The sequence below is a fragment of the Myotis davidii genome, unplaced genomic scaffold (genome assembly GCF_000327345.1).
Source record: "Myotis davidii unplaced genomic scaffold, ASM32734v1 scaffold228, whole genome shotgun sequence".
Lineage (NCBI taxonomy): Eukaryota > Metazoa > Chordata > Mammalia > Chiroptera > Vespertilionidae > Myotis > Myotis davidii.
In genome coordinates this window covers 87,588-109,494 of record NW_006300104.1, presented here as the reverse complement: position 1 = coordinate 109,494, position 21,907 = coordinate 87,588, and the positions used below count along the sequence as shown (strand labels likewise).

General features: G+C 40.5%; 1 protein-coding gene across 1 annotated transcript in view; it reads left to right on the top strand.

Annotated features, from left to right (window-relative positions):
- PCSK5 (proprotein convertase subtilisin/kexin type 5) overlaps positions 1 to 21,907 on the top strand; it is a 416,138-nt gene that overhangs the window by 347,774 nt on the left and 46,457 nt on the right. Inside the window, exons 25-26 of the mRNA XM_006776508.2 lie at positions 18,352 to 18,394; positions 21,494 to 21,630. Coding sequence (XP_006776571.2) covers positions 18,352 to 18,394; positions 21,494 to 21,630 — 180 coding nt within the window. The remainder of the gene's footprint in view (positions 1 to 18,351; positions 18,395 to 21,493; positions 21,631 to 21,907) is intronic.

Genomic DNA, 21,907 nt, shown 5'->3' with positions numbered 1-21,907 from the left:
TCTGTAGGTACTCTTTCAAAAAGTGTCTATTTAGGTCCGTTGCCCATTTTTTGATTGGATTGTTTATCTTCATTTTGTTAAGTTGTATGAGTTCCCTGTGAATTTTGGAGATTAAACCCTTATCTGAAATAGCATTGACAAATATGTTCTCCCACACAGTGGGCTTTCTTGTTGTTTTGTTGATGGTTTCTTTAGCTGTGCAGAAGATTTTTATTTTGATGTAGACCCATTTGTTTATTTACTCCTTAGTTTCCATTGCCCTAGATGTTGGAAAGATAAAGATATTGCTATGACATATGTCTGATATTTTCCTGCCTATGGATTCTTCCCAGATTTTTATGGTTTCCCATCTTATGTTTAAGACCTTTATCCATTTTGAGTTTATTTTTGTGTATGGTGTAAGTTGGTGGTCTAGTTTCATTTTTTTGTTTTGTTTTGTTTTGTTTTTTTTTACATGTATCATTGTCTTTTTTATTTTTATTGATTTCATAGAGAAAGGAAGAGGAAGAGATAGAAACATCAATGATGAGAGAGAATCACTGATCTGCTGCCTCCTGCACGTCCCGCCTCTCCCCTCCACACACACACACACATTGGGGGTTGAGCCTGCAACTCAGGCATGTGCCCTTGAGTGGAATCCAACCTGGGACCCTTCAGTCCTCAGGCTGATGCTCTATCCACTGAGTCAAACCAGCTAGGGCTTCCTTTCCATTGTCTTAACGGAACTGCTCACAAGCTTCAGGGGCTGAGTGTTATGCTGGATTAAAGTACAAGTAAATTTCTTCAGATACAAAGCCAAGAGTGCAAATTATCATCACTGAGGAGAGACAGATGGAACTGGATATGATATATTGAAAAGGATACCACATGACCTATGCAGGAGTCAGGCTGGGAATGATTAACCTGAAGCTAAATAAGAAGAAGTATCAGACAAATGCCATATGAGAAACATGCTATTAAAAAGGAACTGTTGCCTTTAAAAATATCAGTGTCTCAAAAGACAAAGAAGAGCCAAGTAGTGAGTTGGTCCAGATTAGAGGAGGCTAAGAAGATGAGACAACTAAATGCAACATGTGATCCTAGAATGAATCCCTATTAGACATGATTGGGTCCATTTAAAAATATGGAATATAGACAGTAGATTAGATAAGTGTATTTATTAACTTTAAATTTCCTAAAGTTGATGACTATACTGTGGTTGTAAAAGAGAATGTACTTATTCTTAAGAAATGTACACTGAACTATTTAGGGATAAAGGGTCATAAGGTATGGACCATTGAAAAAAATGGTCCAGAAAACACACACATAGAGCAAGTGAGCAAATTGTATAGCAAATGAGATGGAATGTATATAGGTGAATCCAGTTAAGAGAAAATGGTTTTATTTTCACAACTTTTTTATAAGTTTGACATTATTTTCAAATAAAATGTTAAAAGAAAAACCACTCAAGTTTCCAATTCTATAAAGCAGCGGTTCTCAACCTGTGGGTCACGACCCCTTTGGCGGTCGAACGACCCTTTCACAGGGGTCGCCTAAGACCATCCTGCATATCAGATATTTACATTACGATTCATAACAGTAGCAACATTACAGTTATGAAGTAGCAACGAAAATAATTTTATGGTTGGGTCACAACATGAGGAACTGTATTTAAAGGGCCAGAAGGTTGAGAACCACTGCAGTAAAGAGAACAAATTGCCCTGGCCAGTGTAGCTCAGTTGGTTGGAGTATCATCCCGTGCACCAAAAGTGGCAGGTTCAGTTCCTGGTCAGGGCACGTACCCAGGTTTCGGGTTTGATCCCGATTGGGTGTGTGCGGACAGGAAGCAATCACTCTCTCTCAGATCAATTTAAAAAAAAAATTTACAAAAGGAGAACAAATTATTACATTCAAGCCACATGTTTTCTTCTGATTCGTCATTCCATCCGATACCTATCTTTTTTTTTTAAATATATTTTATTGATTTTTCACAGAGAGAAAGGGAGAGAGATAGAGAGTTAGAAACAACGATGAGAGAGAAACATCAATCAGCTGCCTCCTGCACATCTCCTACTGGGGATGTGCCTGCAACCCAGGTACATACCCTTGGTCGGAATCGAACTTGGGACCTTTCAGTCCGCAAGCCAACGTTCTATCCACTGAGCCAACCCGGTTTCGGCCTGATACCTATCTTATCATACCTCCCCATTTGTCAGACTTTTAAAATGTACAGCTTCTAAAATTAGCATAGACAAAATGTCCTCACCTTTCCCTTTATGTACATTAAATATAACCCTGGTCAAAGAAAGTACAATTTTCAAATAATCTATTAGACAGTGAAACACTAGCATAATGCTTAAAAATATCCACAGAGTAGGCTAAATATACGTATTGTCTCAAAAAGATAGCAAAGCTGTCAGCCAAAATGTTAGATGAATAAAGTAAATAGTCCATTGTAAAAAAAAAATAATTACACATACTGACTAAGTGTAGACATAATTAACAATAATGGGCCTAAAGGAGGAATCATGGTGGCTTGGTTAAATCACAGGTGTCTCCAAATGTTTCTACATGTGTGCCTACTTAATTCTCACTGCAAAATAAGCCCTTTCATCTTTCACAGCCTTAGTAAAGGACACCAGTGTCTGTGGCGATGTCACAGATACCAACTCCTGTCCCCTTCTGGGCACATACCAAAATATATGAGCTTTTGAGCCTTCTGTGGTCAAACTTGCCCCAGCTTCCATCAGTATCAAAATTTTTAGAAGATACTGGCGATTCCTAAAATGTATCCATGCTTTGGGAAATCGCCTCCTCACCAAGAAGGAACACTCACGGCACGTCAGCGCCCACGCGTGCGTCTATCATTTGATAATGTCCTTCAAGAGTGTCTCAAGAACCAGGGATGAAAGTAGCAATGGCTTTCCTGCAAGGCCGGCGGATTCTCTCAAAGCCAAGGAAGAAATGCTGAGCGCTCTCACCCATGTAATTTGTGACCATTAGAAAGATTGGTAGACACGCTTTCATTTAATCCCTTTGGACTAAGAGCACGGCCCATCTGGAGCATAAAAGCTCTACACCTCGAGAAAAGAGACAGCACAGATGAGCAGCTTCCGTGCACTTTCTCCATTCAGAAGGGCTAATAAGGAAAACCGCTGAATTACTATGATTACACCTGAGTTAAAAATAGCTTATCATCTGCCAATATGAATGAAGGCTCCTTGGAGGCTGTGAAATGGCAGGAAGAACAATGGCCTTGGGGACAGAATCTTTGTAGTGTCTGAGAGAGGAATCAGCCGACTGCAAAACAGCCAGCCTTCCAAAATGAAGCTCTTGCTCTGAGTGTTTCCTGCAAGCTAGTCCTGGGGTCTTCCCATGCCATGGAGAAGAAAAATAGAAGGGCTTTCACAGAACAATCAGTCCCATAAAACATGAAATGAAGGGAGGACATAGCCAGCAATTATCCAAAAGAATCACATTAGATAGACTGCCAATTTAAGGTATTTCATGGTGAGGGAGAGCTCTCCCCAGATTTGACTGATAACTGCCAGGCTGCTTTCTAGTTTATGTGTAATTGTGTAGACTTAATCATACTGTGAAATCCCTCTTATTTTCAGAACTAAGTGCTATTGGAATGCTGTTAGAGCGGTCACATGAAGTTCATTAGGAAGAAGGGCTTGGCTTGGTAGAGGCTGGGTGTTTGGCTGTTCCCTAAAATCTTCACTCCACCATCTCAAAGCTCCCGTGTTACAGCCGTTGTGGGCACTACAGCAGAGCATCCCCAGCCCTGCAAGTGTCTGCAGACTTGTCTCTGAAGTGGGTGGTGGCCTGCCTCCATTGGCAGGTGCTAAGCTTTTATTTTTATTATGATAATGGCTTCATTTCCCCATGAATCATTTAGGCTAAATATTATCACGGCTTGAGTTCTCTTTTATGACCAATTTTCACCTTTATTTTCTGTGGCATCAAAACAATCAGGATTTATTAATTTTTGTTCTCTTTGGGAATGATCCAAGGGGAAAGGGCTCTCAAAAGTGGAAGAATATTACCTTTTGTTCAGTAATTCATTGCCCACCCTACATGCATGATTGCAGGTGAATGCACACAGACACATACACACCCTTACACCATAGGCTTAGGGTTGTACTAACATGAAATTGGAAGGGTAGACAGACTCACCGTGTGCTGGAGACCAGGACATGTGTCGCTCATTAATTGGTGGGGAAACAAATAATATAAAAATGTTTCTGGTCTTGCACCACCTTCTCTAGATAAATCAGTGCTGTGCTCAGATAAATAGTGCTGCTTCTAACAGTCTTCCATCTTGTTTATAATTCCCAGGCTTCACTCAGATCAATCTATTACAGTCGGAAAAATCTTGAAAAGCTGCCACGTTTGGAGAATGTACTCAGAGGGTCTCTCCCTTCTTCTTGCCCAGCCCATATACACATACACATGCTCAGCACCTGGTGATGTGTTTCTCTATACCTGAAAAACAATCCCTTCTTATTCAAAACTAGAGGCCTGCTGCAGGAAATTTGTGCACGGGTAGGTTTCCTAGGCCTGGCCGGTGATCAGGGCTGATCTGTGGGGCGACTGGCAGGGTGAATGGGGCCCCCTGCTAGCACCCGCCTTGGCCAGCCTGGCACCGCCCACTCAGCAGCCCTGCCCCCCACCCCCACTGTTGATCACCTCCCTCTGCAGGGAGACCGGCAGGTGACCAGGTCCCTCCCCGCCCCCCCATACTCACCTTGACTGACCTGGGGGCGACTCCTGCGTTAAGCGTCTGCCCCCTGGTGGTCAGTGCACATCATAGCGACCAGTCATTCTGCCATTTGGTCAATTTGTATATTAGGCTTTTATTATATAGGATAATGCACAGAATGTTTTTCAAAAAGCCCACAATGACAAGAGTTGTTGCAACAGGTCCTAGTGATCACAAGCATGCATCTGTGTAGTTACAGCAATAGTTTAAAATGTACGTCCCAAGTACTTAGTGTGTACTCCATTCTGTAGGAGAAACACTCTAAGACTAAAACTTGGTTTTGATCTTCAAAAAATGTGAGGCACCAGATAGGTGGTCAGTAAATCTGGACCTAATTCTCAAGCCACCACTAATTAGCTTTCAGCTTTTGGTCAAGTAATGAAAAGCCTAAGCCTCAGTTACTTTATCTGTAAAAATTGGGTCATGGGTGGAAATTGGACAAGAGTTCATATACCAGTAGGTCCCTGGCAGGTACCACGGTCAGGTGGGCCAGATGGGGACTCAGGCCCACAGAGGTATCCCAACTGAGGGGAAGTCATTTGCTGCTCAGCCCTTGTCAATGGTCTCAGGCAGAACTTGAGGTGATTCAGACTGCTATGGGAAATATTTCAATTTCTTCAAACATGGGATCGGTCAACACTGTACTGGCCAATGAAACATTTCTGCAAGAGTCCAACCAGCAGCTTCTGGACTCCAGGGTCCTGTGTCCCTATTTGGTATGACCCCCAGAGTCGTCCAGCAATTGGCATGTAAATCAAGCATTCAGAAGAGTATATGGACCCCGGGAAAGATGGTCATCGAATCCCTCAGGTCATTAAAATGATTACAAACTATACTCATCTCAGATCACTGTGTCAGCAGATACAAGTGTTACTAATGAAAATTGAGATGGACTTGCTGACTTTTGAGAAGGAGGAGAAGCTTAGAAAGAACATTAAAGGAAACAAACTCCATTTCTAATTGTACCCCGCACTTCCAGCTGTCAGTTTACCTAAGGAAGAGAAAGTGGAAGGGTTTCAGTATAATCTACCACACAGCACAGGAGACTTAGCCGTAAGAAATAAAAGCAAGGAAGTACAGAGAAAGGAGCAATCCAAACGTAACTATTAGTCCACAGAAGCCAGCAAATGGCACAGAAGAGAAAATGTGTAGTAATGAATAAGGCACTCAATGCAGCACCTCTCAGATCAAGGGAAACATTTGAAGAAAACGATTTCCAAAATCCGTGAAGTTTTAAAAAGGTAGAATAATAGACAAAGGCTCCAAACCTAGGGGGAAGGATAGATTCTCTGGCTAGTGCCTCCTGATTAATGAGTAAAAAGTGATCCAGTTGCTATAGTGACTTGAAGATACACAAAAGAAAACATCACTTCTTTAAAATATTCCTGATGATGAATAGGCAGAGCCTTTCAAAATATCTTTTTTTAAATGTAAGAGGCTCTTTTTCTCTTTTAAGAGCATATCACACAGGATGGTGCTTAGAACCCACGCCCACCCCCTCATCCCCCTCATAAAAGGAATCGGTTGCACAAGCCCTAGTTTGTTTACACAAACCAGCAATTTTGGCAAAAAGTAATAACCTGAAAATATGTCTGTTGGAGAATAGATTCTGTTTTTCAGCAGTTTGTTTCTGTTTAGGCAGCAAGGGAGGTAAATGTATGTTTTCTTGGTTTTCCTTTTTTCTAACAATATATATAGTTGGAGAGTTTCCATGGATGCTGAGAATGTGAAATGCAATTAAGCAGATTTAGGAAATGGAAGGTTTTGCTTTCTGTAACTTTCTCTTGTCTGAATGGAGAGGTAACAAAAAAATATGATTTCGGTGAGACTGCACTCCTAGTCGCTTCGCCTTCTCCAGCTGGGCTCCTGCAGCCCCGGACTCTTATTTCATTATCCGAAGGACTGTTCTGTTTTGCTCCAGGCAATTCAACTTTGGCAGTGTATCCTGAATAGAATGGAGGTTCCAAGCAAGGTCTTAAAATGAACACTGCAATGATGAAATATCTGGGGTCTCCTTATATAGGAAGTGGAGGGCTCTTAATGGAATGCTTTGGGTAAACTATTGGTTCAAGACCCAAATGAAGTGTTGCAGGGCCTGTGTCCTCAATAGACATTCCTTAGCTGACAAGGTGATAGAGGCTTTTGTTAACTGGTACAGGGGTCAATGGTCTTGAATAGCACAGTAAGGCTGCATAACAGGGTCTTTTACAGTGGGCGTATGAATATTTTTAAGCAAAGGTGTAATCTTAAGTAAAAGCTGGGTGGAGAAGATAGGGAAAGCACTTAGAATTCACAGGAACCACTGTTTCCAAATCTGCATTTGTTCTGTCCAACCTTGGACAAGTGATTGAGGTTCCTTGGGGCTCAGTTTACTCATCCATAAAATGAGGTTGTACTACCTTCAGTTCTGCAAACATATCAAGCACCTCCTCCATGCTGTCGTCTCCCACCTGTGTCCCCAACAACACCTACTCCTGAGTTATATGACTCCAAATACAGTACTATTCAGCTGCTCAAAATTCTAGGAAATCCTTTATGTATCTCTCTCTCTCTCTCTCTCTCTCTCTCTCTCTCTCTCTCTCTCTCTGGGTTTTGTTAGAAATACCTCTCTCCACAATTGAGAAGCAAGGGAGCATTAAGATTAGGGAAGGTGGGTGGGTCATACAAAAAAAGATCAAAGTATCAACTTGATTACTTATAAGGCTAAAATAGAGAATGAATTAAATGTATGAAAAGTGAACTTCCCTGAACCTGCATTAAACTTCCCATCTCACCAGGCATTCTGAGTTCCTTCTCTCAAACTCGCCAATAACATGGGATAAAGCTTTCCTCTTTCTGTTAAAAAGAAGTCCAATGAGCTTGTATGCATGTATGCATAACCCATGGACACAGACAGTGGGGTGTGGAGGGCCTGTGGTGGGATGGAAGAGATCAATGGGGGCAAAAGGGGGACTTATATAATACTTTCAACAATAAAGATATTTTTAAAAAATAAATGAAAATAAGTAGGTAGATTAGAAAAAAACTCTGCTATCTTTCCGATATTTTAAAGATCAAGGCAGGACACAGAAGAACATAATTCAACCCACAAAGTCACCAAGTCACTTCTACTTCCCAAATAGTTTTCACTCTGTCCACTTTGACCCACTTCCACGACCACACTGTATTGTAGTTCAGGCAACCTACATAGTTCACCTGAATACTGCAGCAGTCTTTTGACCAGTCTCCCTAATTCTCTTATTTATTTGCTCTTTCCACATTCAATACTGCAGTAATGGTGTTTTTTTATCAAATTTGTGACAACTGACTACAAACCTAAAATAATTTCCCAGGGCTCCGGATAAAGTCTGTATTCCCAAGCTTGACATAAAAGTTTGTTTCACGATCCAGGCAGTGGTCTCAACAGTCTTCTTTCTCCTGTCCCTTTTTGTTTCCTTGAGTCCCAACATCTATTCTTTACTCTAGCTACCCCAAACTCTTTGCAATCCACTTTTATATTTACCCCCTTCTTTTCCTTAAAAACCTGTGTGGGGCTTTTCTCTTTTTTTTTTTTCCTGTGTGCTTTTAAGGTAAGGGCAACTATGCTGTATTCTGAGAAGATTTTGTCTGACCTTGGGGCTCAGTTTGCTCATCCATAAAATGAGGAGGTTGGACTACCTTCAATTCTGCAAACTTATCAAGCACCTCCTCCAGCTATCATTTCCCACAAGATTTTGTCTCTCCCACTATAGTTTCTTCAATGGGAATCTCCTGAGCCCTTTACTGAAGAAATTGTCTCCGTAGATTTAGCTCTCTCTCTCTCTTCAGGCCTTTTCATCTAGGAAGGATTCCACCCTGTCTCCCCCTTTTCCATCGAACTCATTTTTCAGGTCTCATCTAAGCTTTCACTTTCTCAAGGAACTTTCCTATTACTGCACTTCCCCCTCTACACACACACCCTGGATTAGTTATCACCCTATTTTCTTCTTAGTAAATTGGTTATAATCCTATTAGTGATAGTGACCATATAACATTCATTGCAATGCCTTTTTGCTTGCTGCATCTAGACCAGGGGTGGGCAAACTTTTTGACTCGAGGGCCACAATGGGTTCTTAAACTGGACCAGAGGGCCGGAACAAAAGCATGGATGGCGTGTTTGTGTGAACTAATATAAATTCAAAGTAAACATCATTACATAAAAGGGTACGGTCTTTTTTTATTCTTTAGTTTTATTCATTTCAATCGGGCCGGATCCGGCCCGAGGGCCGGTTTGCCCACGGCTGATCTAGACCCTGATTCCAGATCCATATTGTACTAGGAATTAATCATCATTGTAGCCCTAGCATATAATAAGATTCAAAGTATATTTGTAGAAGGAATAAATTAACAGTGGGCATAACTCCGGGTACTAGGTGTACAGAGATGAATAAGATATAGTCCCTATGGCAGATCAATTTACAATTCACGGCACCCCAACGGATAATAGCTGCAGCATTAATACAAAGTTTACTGGAAGCTCAGGGAAGACTCGTTCTGTTGGAAGAACTAGAGGACTCAAATCAAAATGCTTCATACTCTTAGGACATTTGAGCTGGGCCTGGAGCCCAGGTTCCCTTCTGGCTCTTATATGATTCCAGGTCTTTCATCAAAATTTCAAAGTGATTTCTGCCATTGTTTCAGTGTCTTTTTGAAATGACTGATGCCCTTTTATCATTTCAAGTGCTCTCTGTTCAAGGTGTTTTCTTTCTTCTTACAGAGTATGTCTTTTGATCCTTCTCCACAGACTAAGAACTATTTGTTTTCTTGGTTATTCTGCAATTTCACTAACATGGATTTTCTTGTAGATTAAAAGAAATAATGTCCTAGCTGGTTTGGCTCAGTTCATAGAGCATTGGCCTGCAGACCAAAGGGTCCTGGGTTCAATATCGGTCAAGGGCACATACCTTGGTTGCAGGCTCCTCCCCATGCAGGAGGCAACCAATCAATGTGTTTCTCTCACATAGATGTTTCTCTCTGTCTTTCCCTCTCTCTTTCACTTTCCCGATAAATCAATGGAAAAATATCCTCGAATGAGGATGAATAACAACAACGACAACAACAACAAATAATAATAATAATAATATACATGTTTATGCTATTTCCTGGGAATAGCATAATAATTGGTATCTTTTAACCATTCTGGAAAATTCTCAGGCATTCTATTGTGTTTGAATATTGCCTCTTTTCCATTCTCTTTATTATCTCTTTTCAGAACTTTAACACATAATAGACTTTGTAATCTCTATATTTCTTACTACTCTTTCCTGTTATCTCTTTGTCTCTCTGAACTGAGTTTTTTATCTTTTCTTTGTATCTTTGAGTTTACTAATTTGCTTTCTGCTATATCTAATCTACTATTTAATCTAGCCATTTAATTTTAAATTTGAATTTTTATGTCTTTCACTTATAGAGATTTACTTATTTAGTTCTTTTCCAAAATGTTTGGTTATGTTTCTATTTTCAATATATTCTTTTAATTCTTTAAAATATTAAATATTTGTTATTTTTGCTCACTGGGACAGATAATTTCAATGTCTATGGTCTCTGTAGGCCTGATTCTACTATCTGTTATTTCTGCTGACTCTCTCTCACAGTGCCTGATTTCCTTGTGTAGTTTGTTTTTTAAAACTGTGACCATTTTCCTTGAAAAAAAAACCTGAGAATACTTTGAGATCTGGGTTAAGATTATATTTCTATAGAGAGGATTTGCGTTTGCTTCTACTAATTGCCCTGAGATACTTCCTACCTGAGATTACTTTAAATTGAATTTTCCTTTTGAAATGTTCTAGAACACTGAGACAACATGAATTCTGATTATAAACCTGTATGAGATCCAGCTTATGGTTATGAATTATCAGAGGAGGTGGTGGTGGAGGTGTTGTTGTTTCATCTACCCAATTCCAAGGCTAAACCCAGGATGTTTCTTTTCTTGTCCTGGCAACTTTGTTTTTCATTCATTCTTACACTATAATTGTGTATATTATCTGGCAACCCTGACTATAAGAAGAATGCTCTGGATTTTTAATTCAAAAAGGGTGATTAAAACCTAATTAAATGGGAAGACTGAAGAAGGAGAATCATAATTTGGTTTCTTTTGGGCCTTAAACAAATATTTCTGTGATGTACCAGATTAGAGATTTGTTTATCTACTCTACATTTTGCCACATCGTGCTTTCTTCTTTAAATAACTTTGTTAATTAGTCTCCCCTCACCAGATTGCAAACTCCTTGAGGATACGGATTGCGCTTATCTGTATATACTCCTTATAATATATACAAAGCAGTGTATGGACTATAGTACATAATCAGTTGAGTATTTGCTATTGCTCCAAAGTCAACTTTACGGCTGAATGCTCCTCATTTTCTATCCATCCAGTACACAAGCTACAGTCAGAGTGTCTCCTATTTCTTCACCTCCCACAACTAATCTTGATTTCCTTTCAGTTCCTCTCTGATTTTTCTTTATTACTACAGTCTCAGTTTACCCCTAGTCATTTCTCCTCTGGTATATTTCTTAAAAGACCACTTCATGAAATGTGTTACATAGACTCGTAGCTTTGCAAGATTTAATAGATGAATCCATTTCTACAGTTAAAGAAGTCATTTTCTACACAGCACCCACACTGATCTTTTTAAGTAAATCAGATCACAGCAAATCTTTTATATAGAGCTTCTCATGGCTCCCCATTACTCTTAGATTAGAAGGCAAATCTCTCACTCTGTCCTATAAAACCATATTTGATCTGATCCTGAATATGACCCTGGCCTCATCTCCAGACTCTCCCCCTTTTCTTTATCCCCTCAGCCTCAATGACCTTCTTGATGTTGCTTGAAATGAACAAGCTTTTCTTGGCCTCTCCCTAGAAAACTTACCCTTAGAGCTTCAGATGGCTAGCTCCTTGTTATCATTCAAATCTTTACTCAAATGGCAAGTCTTGAAAAGCTCTCTTTCTAACCCACTTATCTAAATTAAGGCCTCTTTTCTCCATTGTAGTCTCATCATTCTTTAACCCATTATCTGAATGTATGTACCTATGTATGTGTTTCTCTTCATCATTCAATGCATATTTCTGAAGCATCTATCTGCTATGCACCAGGCAATACTCTTGGTAGTGAAGTACATAAAAACAAAACAAAACAACTTGTCCTCGCAGAACTTGCATTTTAGTGATTTTTTTTCATGCATTAATTAAAAATGTACATTTTATTTACATTTAACAATTTTTCTTTTACTGTTTTCTTCCCCCTAAAACGTAAGCTCCAGAATAAATAAGTGAATGAATGTGTAGGTGTAGTGAGTGATCCTTGGAGGAACTCAGCTGCATATATTCATCCACCACTTCCACTTGCCAATCAGTCTAGGCAAGGATGGAAATCCAGGAACAGCCTAGCCTGCCCATGATATTCCATTGTCAGAATCAGAGGACCTGGCATAGACCAGAGTCCAATAAAGCACTGAGCCCTCTTTTAGCCAACATTTGTAGACAATGATTTAGATTATTTATTCAGGTCTCTCCTACTACTACTGTGTCCCTCCAGGGGGCTGTGCCCCATTGTCAGCTGCACCATTTGTACTACTGCCAATTCAAATATTTATTCATTGTCCTTGGACACCAATGAGGACAAAATGATTGAAAATCATCAAAAGTCTCCCAACAAAATACTTTGTATCCCAGCACCAGTGAACCTCCCAGAAAAATCTCCTACTTTGGCAAAGCTATCAGAGGGTCCATTTTGTATTTTGGTGTTAATTATTTCAAGCAATTCTAAGTACAAGGCCTATTTGAATTATGTACTTTTTAGTGCTATTTGGGGCTTAAAATTAGTTGCACTCTTTGGGCATATAAACCTCTTACCCAGTTCATTATCCTCGGGTAGACTGAAGAATGTCAGTGACCCTCCTACAAATTTGTACAGTATCGTCTAATAACGAAGTACATATTTACTCAGGGAGAATATGCTTTATTGGCAATGTGTTTAATTATCTCCCAGAACAATTTAAGTATTGGCTGTTTATAATGCTCCTCTCCCCTCAAAGGGAGGGGCAGTACATTTCGTAGGGGGTGGACATTCTGCTAATGCTCCAGCAAGGCTGCAGGTGCTCATAAAGGGAATTGGCCCAAGTGACGGGCTCTAGTTTGGTTAGTGAGTCTGAGGCAGAGCCAAGAATAACCCCATTCCGGCTCATCTGCCTCCTTTACAGAATCCTATCAGAACAAAAATTCATATTAAAAGTGAAATTTTTAAAAGGTGTTTGTACAAACATCTGCCACTGTTTTAGCCACACCCTATGGAAGAACATCAGTCTTGTCCTGGTGATGCAGGCTTAGGAAGTGCTGAGAAACAAAATGGAAAGACAAGAAAACAGCAGTGGGCAGGAGAGGGACAAAGAATGAAGAAAAAATCCAACGGCCAGTTTCCTCAGGGAAGATCTGTGGGAGGAGACTGTTTCCAAACTTGTGGCCAAATGACCCCAAACTCACAACTTGAGCAGTTTCTTCCTTTCCTTAACAGCATTTATTCTAATAAATTTTATAACATTTATAAAGAAAATACAGAAATGCACACAATCAGACAGAGAAAACTACTGTTAACATTTTAGCTTTTTCTTCTGATTTTTGATAGTCATATCTATACATGTAGATATACATACATATTATTTATACAACTAGATATGAATTATCATTCTTTTCATGAAAATGCTTTCATGTCATTAAACATTCTTGAAAAACAAGATTTTAATGGCTGCATACTAGACCATCTTGTGTAGATGTACCATATTTAACCTATTCCCAACAGATGAACTTTTGGATTTTTTTTTCATATGTACATGATTAGTGGTTATTTTTATCTAAGAAGCTTGTTTGAGGGGAACAAATTTATGCACTAAAGCTAGAGGGTGGTGGAAAGGTGGGGAAGTGGAATATAGGCATATCATAAAACAGCACCCATCTAATTGTCATTCAACATACCCTGCTTTTCCCAAATGATCCCAGCCTTGTGGCTCAATCCCTTTCCCAAGTCCAATCACCTATATCCTAGGTTCGACCAAACTTGGGGCTCTATTCACCTTCCCAATGCCTCCCACACTTAGTCAAAGTATTAGAGTAAACTAATGCTCTGACCATACTTCATAGGTTTCTAGCCCCAATAACTCTCCATGATAACAGAAATCTAAAACAGTAATCTCTTTATATTTTGTATTGATCACCCCATTGGTTTAAAAAAATTAGCATGTGCCTACAATATATATATATAGATGTGTGTGTGTGTGTGTGTGTGTGTGTGTGTAAATTGTTTATATGCACTGGTATAGAATATTTTACATATACTAAAAAGGTATGCTAAAGTGGAAAATTTAAGATGATAAAAATAATGGAAACATGTTCTGTTTTTTATGTGTTTTTTTCCGTAACCCAATGAATTGTCTTGCACATTTCCCTTTGGAGACCAGTGACTTAGGGCCACACCTAACCATAATGCCACATCTGAGCTAATGAATTCATATATTAACCTTCTGGAAAGTGTTTTGACATTTGGTTCCTTATAAACGGAAGAAATGGCTCTCTTATGGGTTCACTCATCTGCATGTATATAAGGACTCCCTGCACTTGGCTTCTGGCCCCTCCCTTCTTTATTGAAAGAATATGTGTTTCTGATTAACTTGTTAACCTAGCATTTTTAGATTGGAAGATAAGTTGAAAATATAGATATGAATGAATGTGTTTGAATGATATGACTAGATTCCACGTTCCCCACCTTTCCACAACCCTCTATACCAGTGGTTCCCAACCTTTTATTGACCATGCACCATCTAAGCATCTCTAAAATCCTGATGACCTCTCCTGCGACATATAATTCTTATTATTCAAAAAGTGAACTCCTATTCATGTGGAAGAAACCTAAAAGGACATTAACTCGGTCTAAACAAGTTCCAAAGAATATGGTATCCATGAAAGAGGAAAATAAAAGAACGAAAGTACAGTTGAAGTACTGAGGAAGAAATCACTAAATAATTGTTATAATAATAATAATATGAAGTGATATGAAAGAAAAGCAAATAAAGTTTCAAAACACATAATAGAGAACTGAAATGCATAAATATGTCACAATATATATTTATATATTGTATATGAGGCCCCAAGAATCATAAGAAATGCCAAAAATTCACTGTTAATACCTCATTCTCGAATTGCCCACCTGTCGGGGGTGTGCCCCACGTTGGGAACCCCTGCTCTATAGCTTTAGTACATAAATTTAGTACAATAAGGTGGGTGCTGTTTTGTGGAACATTTACAGCTGTGGCCTAAGAGCTCAAGGCAGAAGAAGCCTAATGGATTTAGGACACCTGAGAAGAAGGAACTGAGGGGGTAAGAGCCCAGGAGCCTCCCAAGAGCACAAGTTTAACATACCCATCACTCAGCAGCTTAGGCAGTTACCTAGAGGGCTTTGAAGTAATGGGACACAGGATAGACAGGTTTTCAAAGGGCCATGGTAGGGAGACCTGGCTAGCATGGGATATGAATGAAAGACCCACAAGCCTAAAAATGAATCTTGAAAGAAATAGCCAAAGGTAATATAGGAGCACCCTGACATTAACTTTTCCCCACAGTTTTGCAGACAGTCAGCTTTGCCTAAACAATAGATCTCATCCACAGCTAATCCTGGCATATCTAGGTAGTTATTAGGTGATAAAGGGCAACTCTTAAGACATCAAGTTTCTTTTCTCTCCCCCACATGAAAAATCAACATATAATAGTAAGAACAATACATTTAGAAAAAGCAAAATAGGGCCATTTTTGCTTGTGTGTCTTTTTCATTGTGTAACTCAAAGTTTATGTAAACTTTTAGAAAATATTGTTCTCTGGACATTTCTAAATGTTCAGTTCCATCTCTAGTTTAAAATGTCCTTTTCCCAATACATTTTGTTAAGTAAGATGTACATAACTCCTAACGTAGCCCTGATCCATTCACAGTCAATGGTGAAGGCTACAGGTATTTCTGAAAACATAATAAAGTGGCAGAGAACGTCAGTTAACCACTGAAGGTGATGCTGAGCACAGGAGTCAATGTCTCTGTGAGGACAGTGAGTTTGTGATGAGTTCCGGCACTGACGATCGCCAAGGAAACATTGGGAAGGTGACACGGAAGATTAAGACCTTTGCAGACACAGTGGACATTGTGGTCCTGCCCACCCCACCCCATAAAACTGAATTTTCTCAGGAAAGAAAAACTGTATCCCCACACCCTATCTTGACAAGGCATCTGCACACACATTCTCCTTAGGAAGTGGGCAGCTGGAAGCCAATAACTGTTTCTGAAGGCGTGTTTCCAAATGTGTGAGGCTCTCTCTCTGAATTCTGACTGAACTTGCCCCCTCCCACCTCAAAATATGCTCTCAGCTCAAAAGTTTGACAAGATCAAATAACCAGAGCTATTTAAACATTCTACTTTGGATAACACCTTCCAAGATAGTTAACAATTCTAACTTGTTTAGACTCTTCCATTCCTCACCATGCCCACCACACACACACACACACACACACACACTAGAAGCCAGGAAAATTCACCTTTCTCCTTAAGCCACCCCTCCTTACCGTTCACATGTACCCTCAACTTAGAGTCAAATTCTAGGTTTGGGATTGTTACCTTTCCTTAATCCCTTAACAGCTGCCTCTCAGTGGTCAAGCTAAATCCATTTAGCTGTTTGACTTGAGGGTCTTCTGGGTGGAATTTTTTTTACAAAATAATTCTTACTCTTTAGAATAACTGGTAATAATGAGAAAGACTGATGGACATTCATAAATGGTTATAAGACAGTTCCTGTTCTATGCATTATTCATTTATGCAAACTGTTATGAAGGTACCAAATTCACTGTGCAATTGGGCTGGAATTGGACTCAAGATGGCACTGGTATGCATAGTTCTGAGGCTTGGTTCTATTTAACATTTTCATCAACGACCTGCTTAAAGGAGCAAAGAGCAAACTCGTTAAGTTCCTAGATGGGAGGGATGGCCAGAACATCAGAGAACAGGATTAGAATTTCCCAGCCCTCGCCAAATTAGCAGAACTATTGGAGTCAAATATGTGTATTAGGGGAAAGTAAGTTGCCAAATGCTAGCTGAGTAATAGTTACTTACTTAGAAGCAACTGAAAAGAATATAGGTGCAAACATAGACTAGTAGCAGGAAATAAACTCACCCAGTAGAATCATTAGTGTTCACTGGGACCTTTGCACCCCCTTAAAATGGATTCAGAACCCCAATCCATGGGCTGTGGAAGCAGAAAGCCTTCCCCCAAGAATTCAAAGAATTCTAGTGAGCTTTTCTTTCTCATTATCCCTCTAGCTTCAAATCCCTGACTCCCCGTAATTAGCCTGGCTTATGATTCATTTCACTGCCCTGCTCTAACTCTATGGAAAACTATGTTGACCCAGATTTGAAAACCTTTTCATGAGCCAATCATGGCCTCCTGCAGAAAGCCATGGCTCTCCTGCGCTGTCTTGGCTCTTGCTCAATCTTACAGTTAAACTTCTACTCCAGGTTATTTCACAAGGTATTTTCCTAAATGCAGATAGTTTTCTCCCTAGAGGAACTCTGGGGTCAGCTGTTAGTAACATTTACACCCGTGTTACCTAACAAAGGTGAGTAACCCAGAAGTGCTCCAGCCAGGGGCCAGAAAACTTTGGACAGTAAGGTGACAGATAGTAAATATTTTCTATCTCTGTTGCGACTACTCTACTCTGATACTGTAGAATGAAAGTATTCATACACAGTATGCAAACAAAAGGGCATGGCCAGTTTTGGCCCCGATGGGTGCTGGTCACAGTTTGCCAACTCCTGCTATACTCAGCCTCAGAACCTTTAACTTTTGGGAAGATTTTGCAACCATCTTATCCAATCATTTTACAGCTACAGAAATCAGGACTCATCAAGAAGAGTGAAGTTTACGCGAGTTCTCAAGGCAGTTAAACCAGGGTTACAACTCCAAACTAGAAACAGGTAGCCCAATTCCCAGGCCAGTGCCCTCACCTCTGCAAAAATCACTAGGCTATTTTCAGAAGTTTCTGGGATACCATGTAAATGGCAGAGCCTCTTCTGGAAATGTATCCACTATAACCTTTGGCGCAATGCTTTAGTCGTATTATGTGTAATACACAATAGTGTTGTGGTATAATATCCCTAGAAGGACCCACCATTCGGGATTGGAAGCACAAAGCCCCTTTTTAAGTGTGTGTCTGTGTAGATATGCTTGATGCTTTTACCTCATCAGAGGCCAGGAATTTCTCAAAGTGGACAGTTCCTGGTCTGCAATTTGAAGTCCCAGTAGCTTGGGCCTATTCCTCCTTGAAAGTCAGGGCCTAGTATTTATGAGAACTTTTATTTTACTAGCTTTGATAAAGATAAATCATAGCACATAGCTTGGTACTCATTAAAAATGGTACAATCTGTTCAAATGCCATTTCTGGACAGAACATTTCATAAAACTATTCCAGAAGATTGTCTCAAGACAACTTTTCCAAAGCCCATTTTTCCAAATGATGAACTCTTGGCAATTACTATTTTTCATGATTATACTTTTTTTTCCAGATGACCCAGGAATCTGCACATCATGCGTTACGAGGTATTACATGTAAGTCTGGCCTTCTTTTTCATAGCACTAACTTTTCTACAGTTTAAGCATTACCTACTTAACCCTAAATCAGTGATTACAAGAGGGCCTGCAGCCTGCAGCAGCTCTGCCCTGTCAGGCTATTAATGGACAATTCTTGGATTTAGCAATAAGAGCCCAGCTGTTTTCTTGCCTGGAAAGGAGACCTTCGCTTTTTTGGTCCTGGAAGGCACCCAACTTGACACTGGTGTCTAGGAATCTTGCCATGGGTGACCAGGATTCAGACCTTGCTGGTTCTGGACAGATCTTAGTAATAGACCCAACACCAGGCAAGCTGTTTGCAGATGTATGCATGGAGACCTTGTCCTTAGTAAGAGTTGGGTGGTCCAGGATGAAACCAGGTGCTACATTAGCTCTCAATCATCCCCTGGGTAATGAAAGACATAGACCACTAAGTTAAATGAAACACGGGTAACCATCATCCCAAAGTTCTCTATTACAAATCAAGCATGGCATGTCTTAACGTCACCTCCCCTTCCCAGTCTAGTTTCCCTTCCAGGGAAAAAAAACTAAGAAAGAAAAGAAGGGAGGACCAGATAATGCATAGGCTACGTAATCCCTCCCTATCATCCTAAGAACTGGAGAGTTTTGTGATAAACTCTCACGTCCATTTCTTCTTTTCATCTTTCCAAAAACATTGTCAGGAACTTGGGATCGATGTTATTCTCCAGAAGGAAAAAATGAAGCTCAGAGAGGCTATGGGTTCTCTCATGAAGCACCACAAGCTAGTGGGAGGGAGGGGGTGTCTAGATTTGGGTCACCTCAACTTTAATGAGCTTGATTCCAAAGGGCTTAAAATGTGGTGGTGGGTGGGAAGACATTAAAAGGGATGAGGTGGATGGCAAGGAAAGGGAAACCTAACAAGCTGAAACATATTAAGAACGACCAGTTAACCTTATTATTACTTAACCTTATGGTTTTAATTCAACTATCCCAGAGTAGCCTATTATTCTCTTCCCTACTGATTTATTGTTCCATTTAAACAGGGGAAGTGGGGTGGAGAAGAGGGCCCCAGACTTGATTATTAGAAGATAGACCAGATGACAGTAAATGAGCAGAAAGAAATTTGTCAGCATGTTCATAGTTGGCATTTGCCCAGCATATGGCCTGCCACAGACACCCCAAGCAGAGATGAACAGCAGAAATGCAAGCATTCCTTGCTGAGGTCACATGGTTGAGGACACAAACTGTTCCTTGAAGAACCAAGGCAGGACCAAAAGAAATAGTGACCGTGCAGAAGTGGGTGAGGAATACTCCTCTTTGTCCCTATTATGATTCTGTGTCCCTCCAGCCTAACTCTACCCATCTTCATTTTGTCACCAAAAGACACCCCTTGATCTGCACCTCCTTCCTCTGTCACCTGGCAGCATCTTCTGTTAAAGTTTGGAGCCAGCCTCTCCAGCCTCTCCAGCTCACCACTGCCCACTAATGAGCATATTCCATAATACCCTGTGAGCACCAAAAACAGCAGGCTCTCCAATAACATTGTGACTTTCAATGTCATTGCATTATAATGTTGATGAGATGCTGTTGGAACTTAACTCTTGCCTCTAGTATCAATTAGCCTATCAATTAGTATATTTCATTATACATCATTTCACTTGAAGTCGCAGAACCTCTCAACCACATTAAGGGCCTACTGTACACTGCAAAGAATATGTCCAATATCATGAAGGTAAAACATGTGATATTTATTTCAAGAAACACACATTTATAACCCTTTAGAAAATTTAGTGACTCTGAATGCAGCTAATAAAACACTCTGCAATAGAAGTTGGTAAGAAATGCAAAGCCTGCCTCTGATATATTGTTGATGCTACAAAATTCATCAAAGGGCAAAGATCAATTTCATTCCACTCCCCCTTCAAATGAGCCTATAATTCAGTGTAGGATGAGAATAATGGATAGTATGTGTAGAAATATGTATGCATAAAAGCTAAGGCACTTTGATAGTGATGTCAGTAATCTGGTCACAGACATTTTGGTAAGCTACTTGAAACCAACGCTGAGCTGTTTCAGACCTTGCAAGTGCCATGTGGCAAGAGCACACAAACAATCTGTTCAAACGGACCTTGGTTAAATCCAAGTCCCACCTTTAACTGCTGGGGTCCAACCCCAGCAGGTCCAGGGGTCCCCAAAGGTGTGGACGGAGTCGGCGAAGAAGGAATGACACGGAGACAGCGTTCAGTTGATCAGCAGCCTTGCCAGGATCTCTAGCCACAATCTCCAGCCAAGTTCTGTGTCCATGTTCTCTTGCTAGGTTCTCCAGCCACGTTCTCCAGGTTCTCCAGCCAGGTTCTGTAGCCATGTTCTCTCACTAGGTTCTCCAGCCAGGTTCGGTCGCCAGGTTCTGTAGCTGGGTTCTTCAGCCAGGTTCTGTGTCCATGTTCTCTTGCTAGGTTCTCCAGCCAGGTTCAGTCACCAGATTCTAGTCAGGTTCTCTTGCCGTGTTCTATCCAGGTTCTGTGGCCAGGTTCTGTCACTTTTTTAAGAGGTTTTATTCCCTCCCTAACTTCAGGGGAAAATCTCTACCTGGGGAAACGACCTTTCTCGGAGAGGTGACCTTGGTTAGAACACATAGTGCCAAGAAGGTGAGAAAATATATTAAGAACAGTATGCCATATATGCCAGGTCCCTTGAAACAGCAAGGATGGACCGGCTCCCGGCATTTAACTACCTATGTGACTTGAGTACTTAACTTTGAGACTCAGTTCCCTGATCTGAAAATTAAATATAATAGCTACCATATGGGGATTGCATGGATGTTTAAATAGGCTAATACTTGACACATAATCACTACTCCATAAATAGCAGCAGCCCTGTCCTTCTCCCCAGCCTCCTCTCAGCTATCCCGATAAGGATGCTCTGTGGTCCAGAGAGAGATGAGTAATGACTTATGTGGAAGGCACACACAGACCAAGAGGAAGTTTTCTCCCTTGAAACCCAAATACCTACACTTGTTAAAAACTATGCATAGACATACAAGAGGAGATTAAATTATGGTGGTTAAGAGAAATACATCAACATAGTTCATGGAAGAAACTCCATCTTCTCCCCTAGGTTTGAACATCACTGCTACAAATCCTGCCCTGAGAAGACCTACACTGAAAACTCTGAATGCAAAGCGTGCACTGCCAACTGTGACATCTGTGACCAGAATGGGTGTTACTGGTGTGAAGAGGGCTTCTTCCTCCGGGGTAAGCCTGACAGTGGCATTGAACAAAGTCAAAACAGGGCTCCAGAGCTCCACCAGAAAGAACATGGCTGGGCCCTAGCCATGTTGGTTCAGTGGTTAGAGCATCAGCCCACAGACTGAAGAATTGAGGTGTGATTCCAGTCAAGGGCACGTACCTCAGTTACAAGCTCCATCCCAGTAGGGATGTGTGCTGGAGGCAACCAATCACTGTATCTCTCTCACATTGATGTTTCCCTCCCTGTCTCTCCCGCTCCCTTCCACTCTCTCTATCAATGGGG